Source organism: Lycium ferocissimum, chromosome 5 (assembly GCF_029784015.1).
Source record: "Lycium ferocissimum isolate CSIRO_LF1 chromosome 5, AGI_CSIRO_Lferr_CH_V1, whole genome shotgun sequence".
NCBI classification, from domain to species: Eukaryota; Viridiplantae; Streptophyta; class Magnoliopsida; order Solanales; family Solanaceae; genus Lycium; species Lycium ferocissimum.
In genome coordinates, this window is record NC_081346.1 from 19,487,905 (window position 1) to 19,506,511 (window position 18,607).

At 35.5% G+C, this 18,607-nt stretch overlaps 2 protein-coding genes across 2 annotated transcripts; one reads left to right on the forward strand and one right to left on the reverse strand.

Moving 5' to 3' along the window:
* Window positions 1-1,224: 1,224 nt before the first annotated feature.
* LOC132057629 (uncharacterized) lies at window positions 1,225-1,827 on the forward strand. The gene has a single exon (XM_059450256.1). The coding sequence runs from the start codon at window positions 1,225-1,227 to the stop codon at window positions 1,825-1,827; it is 603 nt and encodes a 200-aa protein (XP_059306239.1).
* Window positions 1,828-13,194: 11,367 nt separating this feature from the next.
* Window positions 13,195-18,042, reverse strand: LOC132057630 (uncharacterized). The gene is made up of 5 exons (XM_059450257.1): window positions 16,811-18,042; window positions 16,220-16,302; window positions 14,108-14,244; window positions 13,410-13,441; window positions 13,195-13,361 (listed from the first exon to the last, which is right to left on the reverse strand). The coding sequence occupies exons 1-5, from the start codon at window positions 18,006-18,008 to the stop codon at window positions 13,195-13,197; spliced, it is 1,617 nt and encodes a 538-aa protein (XP_059306240.1). The 5' UTR covers window positions 18,009-18,042.
* Between the last annotated feature and the right edge of the window lie 565 nt (window positions 18,043-18,607).

The window sequence follows — 18,607 nt, forward strand, 5'->3', positions numbered from 1 at the left end:
TGTTGGATTCCACAGATGGAGCAAGTTATTTTTCCCCAGAAATAGGTATTCATACATTACTTGTTCCAACAAGTAACACATCTGTTGGAACAACTAACTCACTTGTTGCAACAGGTAAGTTAGTTGTTCCAACAACTCACTTAGTTGTTGCATTTTGGTGTGATTACAAGACAATACCTCTCTCCACTTGTTGGAACAACTAACTCACTTGTTGCAATGTGTGTTAGTTGTTCCAACAACTCACTTAGTCGTTGCATTTTGGTGTGACACAGTAGACAATAATCAAGCTCTATCCAACAAGTAACACATCTGTTGAACAACTAACTCACTTGTTGCAACAGTTAGTTGTTCCAACAACTCACTTAGTTGTTGCATTTTGGTGTGACACAGAGACAATAATCGAAGCTCTCTCCAACAAGTAACACAAGTTGAACAACTAACTCACTTGTTGCAACAGTAAGTTAGTTGTTCCAACAACTCACTTAGTTGCACATTTAGCGTGACACAGACAATAATCAAGCCTCTCCAAAGAAGTAACACATCCGTGGAACAACTAACGCACTTGTTGCAACAGTGTTAGTTGTTCCAACAACTCACTTAGTTGTTGCATTTTGGTGACACGTAGACAATAATCAAGCTCTCTCCAACAAGTAACACACTGTTGGAACAACTAACTCACTTGTTGCACTTAGTTGTTCCAACAACTCACTTAGTTGTTGCATTTTGGTGTGACACAGAGACAATAACTCTCAAAGAAGTAACACACCGTTGGAACAATTAACGCACTTGTTGTAAGTTAGTTGTTCCAACAACTCACTTAGTTGTTGCATTTTTGTGTGACACAGAGACAATAATCCGAAGCTCTCTCCAACAAGTAACACATCCGTCGGAACAACTAACTCACTTGTTGCAACAGTAAGTTAGTTGTTCCAACAACTCACTTAGTTGTTGCATTTTGGTGTGACACAAAGACAATAATCGAAGCTCTCTCCAACAAGTAACACACTCGTTGGAACAATTAACGCACTTGTTGCAACAGTAAGTTAGTTGTTCCAACAACTCACTTAGTTGTTGCATTTTGGTGTGACACAGACAATAACCGAAGCTCTCTCTCCAACAAGTAACACATCCGTTTGATATTTAAGCGTGGTTGATATTTTTCAACAAATATAATCGTTTGTACGTTAAGGATTACGTATTGTTTATTTTAACAGGTATAATATTATGACGACAAACATTGTTGAGTCGGTGAATGCAATGTTCAATGTAGAAAGAGAATTTCCCATTAATGCTCGATTTGATGCCATAAACAGGAGGTTTGCAGAAAAATTCCATGAGAGGTGTATGGACTTGATCGATTCACCAACCACCTTTGTTCCTTCAGCCTTGAAATTTTTTTTTCAAAATTTGTCAACTGGGAACAAGTTATTAGCCCATCAAATAGCCAACTACAAGTTCAAGATCATCGGTCACGGCATAGTGACAATCGATCTGCAAAGTAGATCTTGTACTTGTAGAGTTTTTGACCTGGACAAAATACCTTGTCCACATGCAATGGCAGCGCTTCGTGTCCAATATGGTGACGACTTTGGAAGGCGGATTTATGACTACTCATCTCCATATTATAAGGTGGAGAATTACATAATTGCATATTGTGAGGAAATTTATCCTGTGCCTTCTGAAGAATCTTGGGAAGTTCCTTTGGAGATTTTAGAGAGAGAAATACCTCCTCCATATATTGATCCAAGCAAACCCGAAGAAGGCGGACAAAGAGGAGGCGTGGAATCGGGAATCATTTCTAACGAGGAAAACAAATGCTCCTTATAAAACAACTGCCACAAAAAAACAACATGTCCAAGCCTAAATGCTCCATAGTTGTAAATAGCATTATGCTTTAATAATAGTTATCTCGTTGAACTTTATGACATTTTAATGTTATTGTTTCTTAGCATGGTAATTTATGTTTAACTTGTTCAAATCACAAACGCGTGTATTTGTTAATAAATTATTGAATAGTTTCCAAGAAGTAATAAACCCGTTGCAACAACTAAGTTACATGTTGGGGTTTTTTCAACTAAGTTATGTGTTATAACTTGTGTTTTATCCAACAAGAGTAAGGATTTGTTCAACAACTTAATCACTTGTTGCACAGATACTACAATTATTGCAACAGATTCTCATACGTGTCGCAACAGATACCGTACTTGCCGCAACGGATACTACGAGCGCAACAGATACTACGGTTGTTGCAACATTCTTCATTCATGTGCAGCAGCAGATACTACACTTGCTGCAACAGATACTATAGCCGCCGCAACAGATACTACAAATACTGTTGCAATGTATACTACTTGTTCATTCATATTTAATGATCAACTACTCGATTCACCCATATTTAGTGATAAATAAAGGAAATCAACCATATTTAGTGATAAACAATGGAATACTTAATCAATTTGATGTATTTTGAGTCAGCAAAGAGGATCTCCTAAGTCAATATGCACTAAATCGAGTGATCATTAGAGTGAATTGATGTCAACTACTCGATTCACCCATATTTAGTGATAAACAAAGGAAATCAACCATATTTAGTGATAAACAATGGAATACTTAATCAATTTGATGTATTTTGAGTCAGCAAAGAGGATCTCCTAAGTCAGCATGCACTAAATCGAGTGATCATTAGAGTGAATTGATGTGAACTACTCGATTCACCCATATTTAGTGATAAACAAAGGAAATCAACCATATTTAGTGATAAACAATGGAATACTTAATCAATTTGATGTGTTTTGAGTCAAAGAAAGAGGATCTCCTAAGTCAAGATGAACTAAATCGAGTGATCATTAGAGTGAATTGATGTCAACTACTCGATTGACCCATATTTAGTGATAAACAAAGGAAATTAACCATATTTAGTGATAAACAATGGAATACTTAATCAATTTGATGTGTTTTGAGTCAGCAAAGAGGATCTCCTAAGTCAGTATGAACTAAATCGAGTGAACATTAGAGTGAATTGATGTCAACTACTCGATTCACCCATATTTAGTGATAAACAAAGGAAATCAACCATATTTAGTGATAAACAATGGAATACTTAATCAATTTGATGTGTTTTGAGTCAAGAAAGAGGATCTCCTAAGTCAAGATGCACTAAATCGAGTGATCATTAGAGTGAATTGATGTCAACTACTCGATTCACCCATATTTAGTGATAAACAATGGAATACTTAATCAATTTGATGTGTTTTGAGTCAAAGAAAGAGATCTCCTAAGTCAAGTATGCACTAAATCGAGTGATCATTAGAAGTTTAGTGAATTGATGTCAACTACTCGATTCACAATGGAATACTTATGTCACAATGTACATTGTTGCAACAACTAAGTAAATTGTTGCAACAAAGATCCATATGTTCCAACAGTATTCCTTACTTGTTGCAACATCTTCATTTGGATTATTTGCAATGTAAGATCCATATGTTCCAACATTCTTAATTATTAAAAGAATAAAGTTATTGCAACAAGATCCATATGCTCCAACGTATTCCTTACTTGTTGCAACAACTAAGTAAATTGTTGCAACGAAGATCCATATGTTCCAACAGATTCCTTACTTGTTGCAACATCTTCAGTAAATTATTTGCAACAAAGATCCATATGTTCCAACGATTCCTTAATTGTTGCAAAGAACTAAGTAAGTTGTTGCAAATGTAAGATCCATATGCTCCAACCGATTCTTACTTGTTGCAAAATCTTCACATCTGTTGCAATATTTGCACTAGTTGTTTTATTTTTACCAACAATTTAGGTATTTGTTCCAACATATCTGTCACTTGCGTAAAACTACTGAAACAACTTAAACAATATATAAGGGTACTGAGCATAGAATATATATTTAACAAATTTACATAATGTGTTCATCCACCATAATTCAAATGCAATCATCGTCTGCATTACATGGGATGTTGCAATCATAAACATTTATGATACCCTCCTCAATGATGATCTCAATAAAGGACAAAATGGTTGTCATTAATATTCATGACAAAATTTTTTATGATCCTTTGGCACCAATCCACTCTACCACACGGGTAGGGCACAACACCTCTGGGAAAAGCGAGACCATCATCGTCCCACCTAAAGAGAGCAAGTCTTTGATCATAGGCACGACACCCACATTTGTAGACTCTTGGACAACCCTAAGTGCCTTGCGACATGCATGCCGATGGTAGAAGTTGAGGTCCATGATTCTATCGCAGTAATCATAGTGCTCGGGAAATTAAGCTCATACGCATCAACAATAAGATTTCATCTACATACCGGCAGAAAAATATCAAAACAGTCGAATTGTGCCGCAACAGTAGTTAGAGTTGTTGGAACAACTAGCGAGCTTCTTTGCAACAAAAGTTATTCACTTGTTGGAACAACTAGTTAACAAGTTGCAACAAGTTAGTATCTTGTTGTAACAACTAGTTAACTTGTTACAACAAGTTCATCGAATTACATGACTTGTTCAAACAGTAGACTGAATCATATACATATATATATAAGTGTTGAAACTTACCCAATCCTCCCACCATTCGTGCATGTTTGTCATAACCTTGAAGTCTTCTCGCCCCAAATTCATGTACTGAGTATAGTGCTCTCCCACCCTTTTGGATTTGATCAAGGTTTCAACCTTCTTTCTTTTTTGGTTTACACGCTTGAAAATATCAATTTTTTTTCAAGATCAGGCACAACTTCAGCAGGAGGAGTAGCAATAGACTTCGCGGAGTACTTGTTTTCCTTGCTCTACAATCAAGAAGTGCCTTGGAAATTGTTTTTGCCCTCTCGCGAATCCCAATAGGAGTGTAGGTGAGCTTAGCTTTTAGATAATCGGACACCCCTCTTGGACATCAAACTCTTTATAGCCGAATTCCGTATCTTTTGTGCCCGAAGCAACTCTTCAACCTTATTTATCAAACCCTCCATTTTCACTTCGCAAGTATCGCATTCACAAGCACAAGAATACGCCTTGAGGAACCGGCACCAACCGAAGAATATCTACCCAACCTATAAGTGATATCTCGTGGTCCGCCCACCACCACCACTTTGGGAGTATATCCACCAACTCCATCACCACCACCATCATCATCTCTTCTTTTATCAAGCAAGAACCTTCCACTGTCATGTCTTGCAACATCAATAACAATATTCATATCAACAAGATCTACCTAAAGAAAGCACCATCACCAACAACATTAACATCACCATCACCACCACCACCACCATCAACAACACCTCAAATTTCATACGAAGCCGTGGCTCCGCCAATTCTTCTTTTATCTGATCAATCAATTCATCATGGCCGATTCCCTATGCCCTAAACTAACAAGACATGGCATCCGCACCTCTCGTTTTGTTTTGGATAAGCCTTGGGTGCACAACTCACAACAAACAAACAAATATATTCAACCAATAAGTGTGGTAATCCGTTGGAACAACCCCAAAATATGTTTCAACAACCTCCTAGGTTGTTTGAAGATATTCTTTAACCGTTGGAAAAACCAAAACAGCTCGCGGCCTTCCTCGCAACTATTGTGATATTTTCCAATGCATTGTGAACCCGTTGCAACAATCGAGTAAGTTGTTCCAACATCTTAGAGTTGTTGCAACATATTCACTATCCGTTGGAAAATATCGAACGCTTGCCGCAACTTCCTCAACAACCTTTTGATTTTTTCCAACATATTTTAAGGTTGTCGACGGATAAATGTATCCGTTGCAACAAGTAGTTACTTGTTATAAAACTATTCGTGATATTTTCCAAATATTCGACTTCATCGTCTTGGGGGGGGGGGATCAAGATTCATTTTTTTGTTGTTTTTTGGTAGTCAAACTATCCGAGGATCCTTGGAAAACAAACTTCTTCCGAATAGTCCCCCGACTTGACTTCGTAGCGAGGAATGGCTTCAAATGCCCAAGCCTAGAAAAAATTATGCCACCAAAAAATCGAATAATCAATGAAGGAAAATAATTAAAAAGATAAAACATCAAGAAAGAAAGTTTACCACTGAAGGCCCAAGGAAGCCATAGATGTTGGAAGTCCTCACATTAGGGTTCAAAGCTTTGCACAAATATTCAACAACAACTTAAAACTTTTACGGACCCCACGGATAGTTATTGAATGCCTCATGATCCTCCGAGAGTTTAATCAAACCAAGTTCTATATCATTCTTTACATTCCTTGCCCAAAGAATAGAATTCACAAACCAAACTAAGCATAATGACTCCTTGTGCTTTCTTGAGATAGTTTCTGACTTCAAGTCTGCTAGCAAATCCGCTGCTTTGTAGCTCTTTCCACAAACATCCACTAAATCCAAATCATCATCAACCTTGGCTTTGCCTTTCTTGCCTTTCTTGGTCCGCCTCGATGACTTGGGTGTCTTAGCTCCCTTGGATGACTTGGGTGTCTTGGCTGCTTCTTTAATGTAAATCGTAGGAAGAGGGCCGAGAAGGAGCACGACACCTCGCTCACGGTGATTATGGCAAACTCCTCGATGCCAAAACAAAGCGGCACGCTGCAGAAGTTTATCCATATCTTATCGCTTTGCCGCAAATAATTCTTAAGTTTTGAGACACCATACACAATGGTCATTTGAAACCTTGCATTGTTGTCCTCGTGCAAATCTAGATGCATGCCAAAACATACGTGGCCCGAAGAAAATCCTCCAAGTCCTCCTCCCGAAGTATCTTCCTAAAGTAATCAAAGTGGCTTGCCTGATCGATTTTACAACAAGATCACCATTCAAATTACCTAGTTTATCCATTGGCATCCGCACACGGAACTTCTCAATACCGAAAGTTTTGACAACTTCATCAGCGAAGGTCTCAATATCAATCCATAGAAGAATCAATGTGTACCCCGATCGCCGACCTTTCAAAAGATGCGCTTTTATCCTCTTCATTGTCATCATTATTTACATCATGTTCTTCTTCTTCTTCTTCTTCTTCTTCTTCTTCTTCTTCTTCTTTTTCTTCTTCTTCATTGTTTTCTTCTTCTTCTTTATCTTCTTCTTTTTCTTTGGCTTCTTCTTCTTCTTCTTCTTCTTCTTCTTCTTCTTCTTCTTCTTTTTCTTCTTCGTCTTCTTCTTCGTTTTTCTTCTTGTTCTTCTACTTGATCTTCTTTACTCTTGGCGTAAACTCCTACTTGAGAGGTTTCCCGTTCGCTTGTTCGAAAGAATATTTGCCTGCTCAAAGAAGATCATCTAATGATGCCCCCTTATATCTTTTACTAACCGTAGATGATTTCTCCCTTTTCTTTTTCGTTGAAGACATTTTATCTCGCACACAGATATACGCAAAAACACTTTCAATTGATTTGCACCATTTAAAGTAAACAAATAATGAATTTTACAACAACAAGATATGTTGCAACAAGTGTGTAATATATTGGAACAACTCCATCATAAGTTCCAACAACTTAATAAGTTGTTGCAAATGATTATACATCTCTTGAAAATATCAATATCTGATTGTTACCTTCTCAAGAATCGTATTGATTATTTTCAACCGTACGGATAATGTTGCAACAACCGGCAAAAGTTGTTGGAACATATGATTGGAGTTGTTCCAACGTAATTAATCTCGTGGAAACCATCGAATAGCTTGCCGCAGCTTCCTCAAAGAATCGTTTTAACAATTTTCAACATGATTTTTAAATCATGGTAACATATTCACTTGCAAATAACAACCTCAACAATCGTTTGGGTTTTTACTATTAGATTAGAAATCATTTAATGTATTACTCACCATTTTGGGTAAAAACAACAACAAAAAAAAAGGGGCAAGACCTTTTTCCTAAGCCTTACAAGACAACAACAACAGACAACAATATCTATTTCACCGTCAAGGTGCAATATCAAGGCATTACAAACACACAATGTAAAAAATTGAACAAAATACACAAGCAGCGGCAGACATAAACCGCCCATATTCTTCCTCTTCTTCTTTAACCAAAATTAATCATTTTCGTACTTTTATTTCAAAACCCTAACTTTTGAACCCGGAAAAAACATTTGTTTCAATACAAACACACAACCATCACAAGTTAAACAAAATAAAACCAACCTCAACCGTCAAACAAGTGCATTGCTACAACAACTTACTCAACATTGGACAAAATTCAAAAAAAATTCAACCCCTTTTTTCGAAACCCCAAGGAGAACAAGAACACAAACAAGATCAAAAATCATAATTTCACAACCACATACACTATTTAACAACACAAACACCAACAAGTGGAACAAATAGAGTAAATACGGTTTTCAGAAGCCCAACAAGCCCTTTTTTCGAACTCCTAAGAGAAAGAGAACACAAACAACATCAAAAAATCGAATTTCACAACCACATACACTATTTACAAACACACAAACCCCAACAAGTCGAACAAATACAAAGAAATAAGGTTTCTCAAGGATCGAACAACAAAATAAATAACATTGCGACAAACCCATGTTATTCTTCTTCTTCTTCTCCGACCAAAATCATCATTTTCTCATTTTGATTTCAAAACCCTAACTTTAAAAGAAGAAAATATTGAGCGATTTTACCTCGAGAGAAATGGAGAGCAAGAAAGCTGTTGTCGAGCCCAAGCCAAGAGGTTGACGACGGCCCAAGCTGAAGCCACATTTAGCGGCCGAGATCGGGCCGCGGGTTTGAACTTGAAAGTTTGAAGGAGCGCAGATGATCGTGTGTTTTGAATGAAGTTCGTGTGTTTCTGATATGGACCGATGTTGAGTTTGAAATAAACGGGGGGTTGGATTAAATGGTTCGGGGTCTTTTTTGTATTTTATAAAGATTAACAAGTTTGGCAAAATACATTTTCAACCCCAATTTTCTTAATCCCAAATTTAATTGGGTTTTGACTTAATATGGTCCCTACAAGTCACCTATAGTAATTTCCAAACTTAAACGACACCTTCAGTTAAATATTCGCATATTTTTAGTTATACCTTAACTAAAAGTATGCCCCATAAGACATAACTAAAAGTATACCCTATAAGGCGGAACTTTTCCTTAAGGCATAACTAAAAGTTTGCCTTATAAGGTAAAGTCTATGCCTTAAGGAAAAGTTCTGTCTTATGGGGCATACTTTTGGTTATGCCTTAATTAAAAGTCTGCCCCATAAGGCATAACTAAACTATGCCTTAAGGAAAAGTTTGCCTTATGGGGCAGACTTTTAGTTATGCCCCCTCCGGCATAATCTTAGTTTTTCCTTAAGGATTGTATGCCGGATCCGGCATACACACCCTCCAGCCCTGCCTTGCGAATTAGTTATGCCCCCTCCGGCATAATCTTAGTTTTTCCTTAAGGATTGTATGCCGGATCCGGCATACACACCCTCCAGCCCTGCCTTGCGAAATTATTTTTTTATTTTATACCTGAGCGGGGATTCGAACCCAAAATCTCAGGTATTTGCCCACCTTTCCAAGCGAAGGGCAAAACTTAAAGACCACAAATACGAAGGGTAAAATTTAAAGACCACAAATAGTGCAAAATTTAAAGACCACCCAAAAGAAGGGCAATCCGCCCAAAAAAATGTACTATTATAGAAAAGTGAGCCCCAACTTATTTTTTTTTTAAAATCTTCTACTATTATAAAAGAGTGGGCCTCACCTTAATATATATATTTTTTAATTTACTATTATAGAAGACTGTTTATATTTCGTCTTCTTGATGTTATTTCTCATTATTGATGTGAGACGTATGTGTCTAAACTTATACCTAAAGATATAAGTTTTAAATCTTTTGGTTTTATGACTTCTTTAGCAGTTTTTGTGTTCAATTTAAATTGTTATTTCTTTTTTCCCGAACTTCTCTTCTTTACATTTTCTCTAAGCGTACCTTTACCGTTTTCTGAATTTATTATTATTATTTAAATATCATTTTTTTCTGTAGCAATTGTCTCCTACTTCTTCACGTGGATCGCACCTTAATTTTTTTTTTTTTTTTTTTTGCAATTGTCTCCTAATTCTCCACGCGGACCCCACCTTAATTTTTTTTAATCTCTACTATTATAGAAGAGTGGGCCCCACCTAAAATTTGTTTTTTTAATCTCCACTATTATAGAAGATCGGGCCCACCTTAATTTTTTTTTAACAATTTTTCTAATATTAAAGACATTTTTTTGCGCGGATTGCCCTTCTTTTCGGGTGGTCTTTAAATTTTACCCCTCAAATTTGTGGTCTTTAAATTTTGCCCTCATATTTCGTGGTCTTTAAGTTGTGCCCTTCGCTTGGAAAGGTGGACGAATACATGAAGTTCGGGTTCGAACCCCCGCTCAAGCGTAAAATAAAAAAATAATTTCGCAAGGCAGTGATCGGGAGCGTATGGCCGGATCCGCATACAATCTTTAAGGAAAACTAAAGTTATGCCGATCCGCATAACTAAAAGTCCGCCCAAGACATAGTTTAGTTATGCCTTACAAGGCAATTTTAGTTAAGGCATAACAAAATTATGCCCCATAAGGCAAGAACTTTTCTTAAGGTAAGGCAGATTTTGCCTTATAAGGCAAAGTTTAAATTATGCCTTAAGGAAAAGTTCCCCTTACGGGCATACTTTTAGTTATGTTTCCTTGGGGCATACTTCTTAGTTAAGGCATAACTAAAAGTTTACCTTGAAAAGTAAAAATAAAATAAAATATATATATTTATAAGGCAAAGTCCGCCCTCCGCCTAACTTTGTAATTCCTTCACAAGTTTATGTGTGCATACTTTTAACGGGCAAACTTTTATGCCGGACCCGATAAACTTGGTGAAGGAATTATCAAAGTTATGCCGACTCGCATACTTATGCCAAGTCTACCCATAAGGCATAAGTATGCCGGTCCGCATAACTTTGGTAATTCCTTCACAAGTTTACGCCAAGGGCATACTTTTAATCGGGCAAACTTTTATAAATACCCGCATAAACTTGTGAAGGAATTATCAAAGTTACGGACCCGCATACTTATGCCAAGTTCCGCCCATAAGGCATAAGTATACGGTCCCGCATAACTTTGATAATTCCTTCACAAGTGTACGCCAGCAAAAAGATAGCGAAATTTAAACTCCGCTCTGCGAATTTTTTTTTAAAATTTGACCGTGTGTGGATTCGAACTTGAACCCACGGATTTTAAATCGCGCAAAATTTAAAGATTTCAAATATGAGCGCAAAATTTAAAGCACCACCCCAAAGAAGCGGCACCCGCGAATTGCCCTATTAAAGAAGATTGAGGCCCACCTTTCTTTTTTTTTTTTTTTTTTTTGCAGTGACCGGTGACGATCCACTATATAGAAACTCATGTTTCTATATAGTAGTAAAATAAGCAGCAATATTCTCTAGCACTTAAATTGAGCCGTAAGTCATGAGCTTGTGGTTCTTGGCACGGAAAAGGTTGACTAATACTAATAGAATATGTAAGTTCATTCCTTTCTGCATTTTATAATTTGATTATTTATGAGAATGAGAAAGGGAAGTTTGATAAAATAAATAAGGGTGGGAACAGAAGAAAATAGTGATATTTGCAGCGGAAGATAAGTCAAAGGTTGACAAAGACAAAACTGAACTTTCTAATTACACTAGACGGCCCACGCTCAACACTTTACATTATAGACGTATCAGTGTACGTAATTGTGTATGGATAATATATATATATATATATATATATATATATATATATATATATATATATATATATAATAAACATATATAAGTTTGTATCGTTTTTATATATATATATATATATATATATATATATACTATGTTCAAAACACGATTAATATAATATTGTAGTTTGTTCCGTATCTAAAACTTTATTATATTAGTGTTTGCAACGAAACAAAATCGGCAAAAATTTATTAATATTTTTTAAAAGAGAAGACTTGTTTAAAGGAAACTATTTTCCTCTCTTTGAGATAAAACAATAGCAATATTTAAGCATCGGTCGATACTTTCAATTTTAATTCGATTAATTTAAAGGTGTAAATACTTATTATTTTTTATCAAATTTGATTTGGATAATTCTAATTCAAATTATTAAATTAATTTTACGTGTTTAAAACGAAACAAAGTAGAAATTGATTTTCTATTTAAATGAAGAAATAGTATTTTTTAATTTTTGGTAAATATTTTCGGTTTAGCTCATTTTACTTGTCATGTTGTCTTTTGCATGGGTTTTTAAGAAAATGTCGATTAAAATTATAATTTGACTAATTTACCTTATTCATTATTTGATCTCCATTTGATTTTTTTTTTTTTACGACATTAATCTCTTTTCACATTTATTAGAGTAAGAATAAAAATGAAAAAGTAATTACATTCTATCTTATTTTAAAATATAAATATTTTAAGTATATTTATTTTAGTAAACATAACAAATAAATGACACATGCGGAATAGCAAATACAATTTCAACTTTTTAATATCTAGATTAGATCTCAAGTTATAAAAAAAGAAAGAAAATTGTATGGTTTGGCTACTTAACCTTTTGAAGAAAAGAAATAATATGGGTCCATGGTTTTTTTTGTAAAAAAAGCACAATAATTTCATTTTCCCACTAATGGATTGATATGCATGTGGTAATGAATCCATCATTAATGACTTAATGGGATACTTTGGAAATTACATGAATATTGTTTGATTTTTTAATATGGGGTGCACTTTTTTTTTTTTTATGACATTATATATATATATATATGTTCTAAACACGATTAATATAACATTATAATTTATGCTCCGTATCTAAAACTTTATTATATTAGTATTTGCTACGAATACAAAGTCTGCACTTTTTTTTTTTGACATTATTTATTTTTTTAATATGAGGTTCACTTTTTTTTTTTTTCGATATTGCTTGATTTTATTAATATAAGGTCAACTTTAATTTTTTTCCGTGAGTTTGGAGATGGTGGGTTCCACTTCTTTTTCTTCTTTTTTTTTTTTTTTTTTTTTTAAATTAAGGACAACGGACGACGAAGCATGGATCTAAACCCATGCTTCTTTTTTTGGGACTACGGACGACGAAGCATGGGTTTAGTCCCATGCTTCAATATTGTTATAATGTCCATAAAAACTAGTGATCACTTTGGTAAGTACCTAGGTTTTCCCATTCTTCAGAATAGGCCATGTAATGCTGATTTCCAATTTATTCTTGATAATCTAAAAGTTAGACTAGCTGGCTGGAAAACTAAATTCCTTAACATAGCTGGTAGGACAGTCCTCACTAAAGCTTGGCTTAGTAGCATCCCTAACCATGTTATGCAATATATTAAGCTTCCCACAAAAATTACCCAACAAATCAATAGAGTCCAAAGGAATTTCATCTGGGGGGACCACAGCTGAGAAAAAGAAGATTCATATGATAGGTTAACAGACTGTAACCAAACCCAAAATAGATGGAGGACTGGCATTAAAAAGCCTGAAGTTAAAAACAAAACAAATCTCATCAGTCTAGCTTGGAGACTCCTGAATAAACCTGATTCTCTTTGGGCCTCTACCCTAATTGCTAAAAACTGTAGACCAAATCCCATTAGACACCCATCTAGGACTTGGAATAACATTCTAGAGGGCTACAAACATTGTAGGAAAGCTACCCAATGGGTGGTTAATAAAGGTAATATTGTGAATCTCTGACATGATAACTGGATTCCTTACTGCCCTAGTCTTTGAGAAGTTATTGAGGGACCCTTAACCAGAGAAGAAGATCTAAAAAAAGTCTGTGACATACACCACAATGGAACCTGGCATCTAACCAACCTCTCCTTTGAATTGCCTAATAACATAAAAGAGGTGATAACCAACACCTATATCACCCCCTACAGTACTGAGGAAGACTTTAGTTATTGGAAACTCACTAGCAATGGTAAGTTTAGCTCAAGCTCAACCTATCAAATGCTAGACAGTAGAACTGACCATGGTATTAATGGACTCTTTATGAATTTTAAGGGAATATGGAATCTCAAGGCCCCCAACAAAATAAAATGCTTTTTTTGGTTCTTGAACCATAATAGACTTCCAACAGCCTCCTACCTCCACTCTTTAGGCTTAAATATCAACCCTGCCTGTGCCTCGTGTGGGCAACAACCTGAAGATATCAATCACATATTTTTTGACTGCTACATTAGTAGACAGTTCTGGAACTGTGTGGCACAAAAATGTAATCCCCCTATTCTTTCTTCCTCCTTTATTAGTGCTAGTAACTGGATCACTACCTGGAATAGCCTAAAGAAGAAGGACATTGATAACCTAATCCATTGGGAAATCTTAATGCCTTTGTGTCTCTGGGGAATATGGCTGAATAGAAACCAGAACCTCTTCAATCAAACAAGAGATTATCCCTCCTTTGTGACTATTTATAACTAGGCTATTGAGTTTAATATGCTAGGCAGGAATAATACTACCCCTAAATTGAAAATAACTATCTCTATTAAGTGGGAACCCCCCAATGGTAATAGATTCAAGCTAAATACTGATGGAGCTTGTCAAAAAAATCCTAGAATAGGGGGGATATGAGGAGTATTTAGAGATGGAAGTGAGAATTGGGTAATTGGTTTCATGAAAGGATTACCTCACACTACCAATACACTTGCTGAACTAACAGCTGTTATGCAGGGACTCAGAATTGCTGTGGATCATAATCTAGCACCATTAGAAATCAACTCAGACTCGATGGAGGTAATTAAGATGATTAAAGAGGGCCATCTACCTTACATGTCTATCATCTCTGAATGCAGGTACTTAATGGGAAGGCTGGGGCATCCGGAGCTAAGGCATAGCTTCAGGGAGCAAAACAAGGTGGTGGACTTGCTAGCCAAAGAAGGAGGGAAGCAACTTTTGTTTGATGAAGTTATTGGAGGCTCCTCCTATTTTTGTTAGAAATGTATATTTTGATGACCAATATGGTACTCTTTTTAATTGGGTTGTAAATTTTGGTACCACCCAGGGGGGTGATGATTTTGGACAACTAAATGGTCCTGGGGCCGTTAACTCTAATGTAACTAAGATGTAGATATATGTTGCTATGAATATATATATCAGTAGTATATGTTTAACCGGAAAAAAAAAAAAAGTTGACAAATGAAGTTGCTTTGTAAAAGTTCATGCGTGATTAGTTTATTTATTCAGAATACGAGATCAACAAAACCCTCTCAGGACTAGATGAAATAAACTTATATTTACTTTGTGATATCAAATTTGAACTGCAAATGTGAATTAGTTGTAGTTTCTAAAGTTCCTCTGAGCTCAACTGTGATTGACAAAGTGTGGGATTTGAAAAAAAGGTAAAACACTTACTCGCACGGGTAATTTATAACAAATCAAACTGTTTAACCTTAACTAATAGTAAAAAATACAAGTGATAATACATATTACTTAATCATGGTTAAACAATAAATGAGTTATGAAAAGACCAATGTTATGCGTTTATTTGTTTGGTGTAAATACAGAGTGCAGAACTAAAGAGTGTATAATGTGATTGATTAGGCGAATATTAACTTCTTGGTTTGAATGCACTGGCACTTTTCCGAAAGTTAAGCAACAGATGATGACATTTAGTATCCTCCTTTCTTTCTTCCTTCTTTTTAAACATTTTCCGAATTTTCATTTTCTGAAAAAACATTACGAATAAATGTGCTTGATTCATTTCCAGCGGAAACGGAAAATACTAGTGGTTATTTCTTTCTATTTGCCTAAACTTGGTGGACACAGAATTGGAAGTAATAGGTACCCAATGAAATAAGTGAGGTGCGCACAAATTGGCCATTATAGTCATAAAAGATAATTTAGTGTTGTCCCTATTGAAAATAGATCTTTAACAGTTTAGAAGCTACAACAAATATCTACATGTCTACTGAATGAGTAGATTTAGAAGGAATAAAGCAATAGAGTCATATATATTATTTGTTGCCATCATCACTAATTGATTTATTTTTCAAGGCAGAAAGGTAAGGAGATGGTCTTGAAGAAAACTCACCAATTGATTCAAGTCTGATGAATAAATATTACATATCTTGTTTACTTTAACAATTTTCTAAAGAATACTCACAAATTAAGTCATCACGAGGGTCTTAAATAGATAATCTAGTGAAGGGCAGGAGCCACGTCTATTACAATACTTAGTTCTAAAGAATGTTCAAGCTTCCCTTTTGTGTCTTCCATTCTGGATCTAATCTTCTTCTTCTTCTTCTTCTTCTTCTTCTTCTTCTTCTTCTGATAATGATGATGATGATGACGATGATGAACTTTCTTCTTCTTCTTCTTCTTCTTCTTGGTGGGAAACACCTGGGCAAGATTATATACAAAATTTGAGAAGCATTAGAAGTGATTTAGACTTGTTTCAAGTGAAAAAATCTGACCTAGAATTGGACTAAATTGCTTCTGAATATTTATAATATAATAATATCAATTTCTGGAAGCATTTTAGTTGCTAATACTTAAACCAATCTTTCTGCAGAAGGAGGTGAAAAAAGTCACTGAATTGGAATTCAAACTGGAAGGTTGAAATCAAAAAGACTGTAAAATTTGTCCTGTTTTGATCACTTCTGCATTTTGACATCAGTTGCATGCTGTATATAACTGGTTTGTCTGAAGCCAAAATCTTGACACCACAAAGATGGGACGCAGCATCTCTATGAAAATCCCGATTGGCTCAGTTGGGATGATATGGTAGAATATGTTTTAAACATAAAAGACATTAAATTTGAAAGGAACGGCTAATCCGACCATAAGTCTCATTTAGGGAATCGCAAGAACTAATAAAATACAAAATTGAACTGAAACTAACTGGTACCTTCAGTAATAAATCTTCTGAACACATCTAACTTTGCAGCGATATATGACAAATGATGAGTGTTTACTATTTCCGAAGGCGTCGCATGAACACTGGCTAATGTTGGTTCGAAGGAATGCAGGGGATAATTAACTATGTTCAACACTGGCGCTTTCCTGTACTCACTGATCTCAATATCATACTCGTATAGGTCATACATTGCCGGGGGATGTTCTACCACGAACAACACCTGTTTGCTGTCGATCAAGACCGGAAAACCATTAATAATTCCATCCGAACTGGAAATAAAGTTTTCCAACTTGTGGTAAACGTTCCAATTGCTGCTATTATCATAAGAAGCAATGACAATGGACTTCTCGAATATGCAAACAAGAGTAAGTAAACCTTGTGCCACTCCTAGCCATATATCGCGACCAATCAGAATTTTACCATTATCAGAATGATCAATAAACTCCGGACGGTCAAGTATTATAGCCTCTTCTTTCTCTGTATCATAAGCTATAACACTACCGTCGCTTCTGAGCCAATACAGAGAATTGCACCAGTAAACAGGTGGACAGCCGACGGCCAAATCACTGAAAGTATTGCTTCTCAGTTGGAATTCACGCCACAAGCCAGGTTGCTTCGATGAAAGTACGTGAAATTTGTAAAACAGGTTGGGATTTTCAGCCAGCTTACTGATGGTTACCAATGTATATTGATCTGAACTCGAGTAATCAACAGCTAGGCCTGGAAAACCAATCATCATAAAAGTTGTAGGCTCGGGGTATGGTATCAATTGGTGCGTGCCAGTTATCGGATTGAAAATACAGTAGACCTTAGTTTCCTCAAAGTCAAGGAGAATGAGACCCTTGCATGAGGCCAAAACTTCAACGTCATCGGGTAAAGTCGTCTTCCGTTGAGTAGTTGGGATATGGTTTAAGGAGATTTTGTGGAATTTTCTCATTGAACCATTTGATGTATAGATGAGTTGTGTAGAACAATCCATTTCACGTTGAAGCAAAGTTTGGGAAAATTTAGGATCAGAAATGCATCTATTAAAATTCTTGCTTACAATTTTACATTGAACTGCAAACTTCAAGGGCAAGCGAGAGACAATCTCCCCAACTATTAAATCATCTTGCAATCCCTTACTTACTGATATACTATTGCTTCCCTCTGCTCTGTTGCCGTTTCTCAAGCCCTCAACTCGTTCCATTCTTTTTTTTTTTTTGAGTCTACAAAAGAAGACATCAAATGTTTAACCTAAAATAAGTCATTGTTTTTATTGGTGTTACAAAATACAAAACTTTATCGGGGAAATCTCCAAAGTGATTCAGAAGATCCTATGAACAATCAATGAACATGCATATAAGTAACCCCACATTTTGGAAGATCATAGAAAAATGCCATATTTTAAAATCTAAAACATAATTAGAGATAGTTAAAACTTGAACATATAATTAACGAGAGAAGTAAAATACATACTCCTGTGGGCTGTTTAATTACTTTCTTCTTAAAGATCTATTTTCTTTTTTGATTTATGGGGATAAGAGTGCAGTTCAATTAATAGTAAAATATTTACAGAGGAAAATAAAAGAGAAGATATTTTGATGGGATTGAAACTCTAAGTTTGTGTTATCCTCTGAGAAACTACTACTACTATCTTAATAAAAGGAGAAAGAAAAGCAAGGAATAACAAAGAAAAGACAGAAACATACCTATCTTTTTTGCCTCTTGTAAACCAGAATTGAAGGCAGATGTTCGACCATCGCAATATATATAGGTGAAAACAATAGCAGAAAAAAGAAGTTTTCA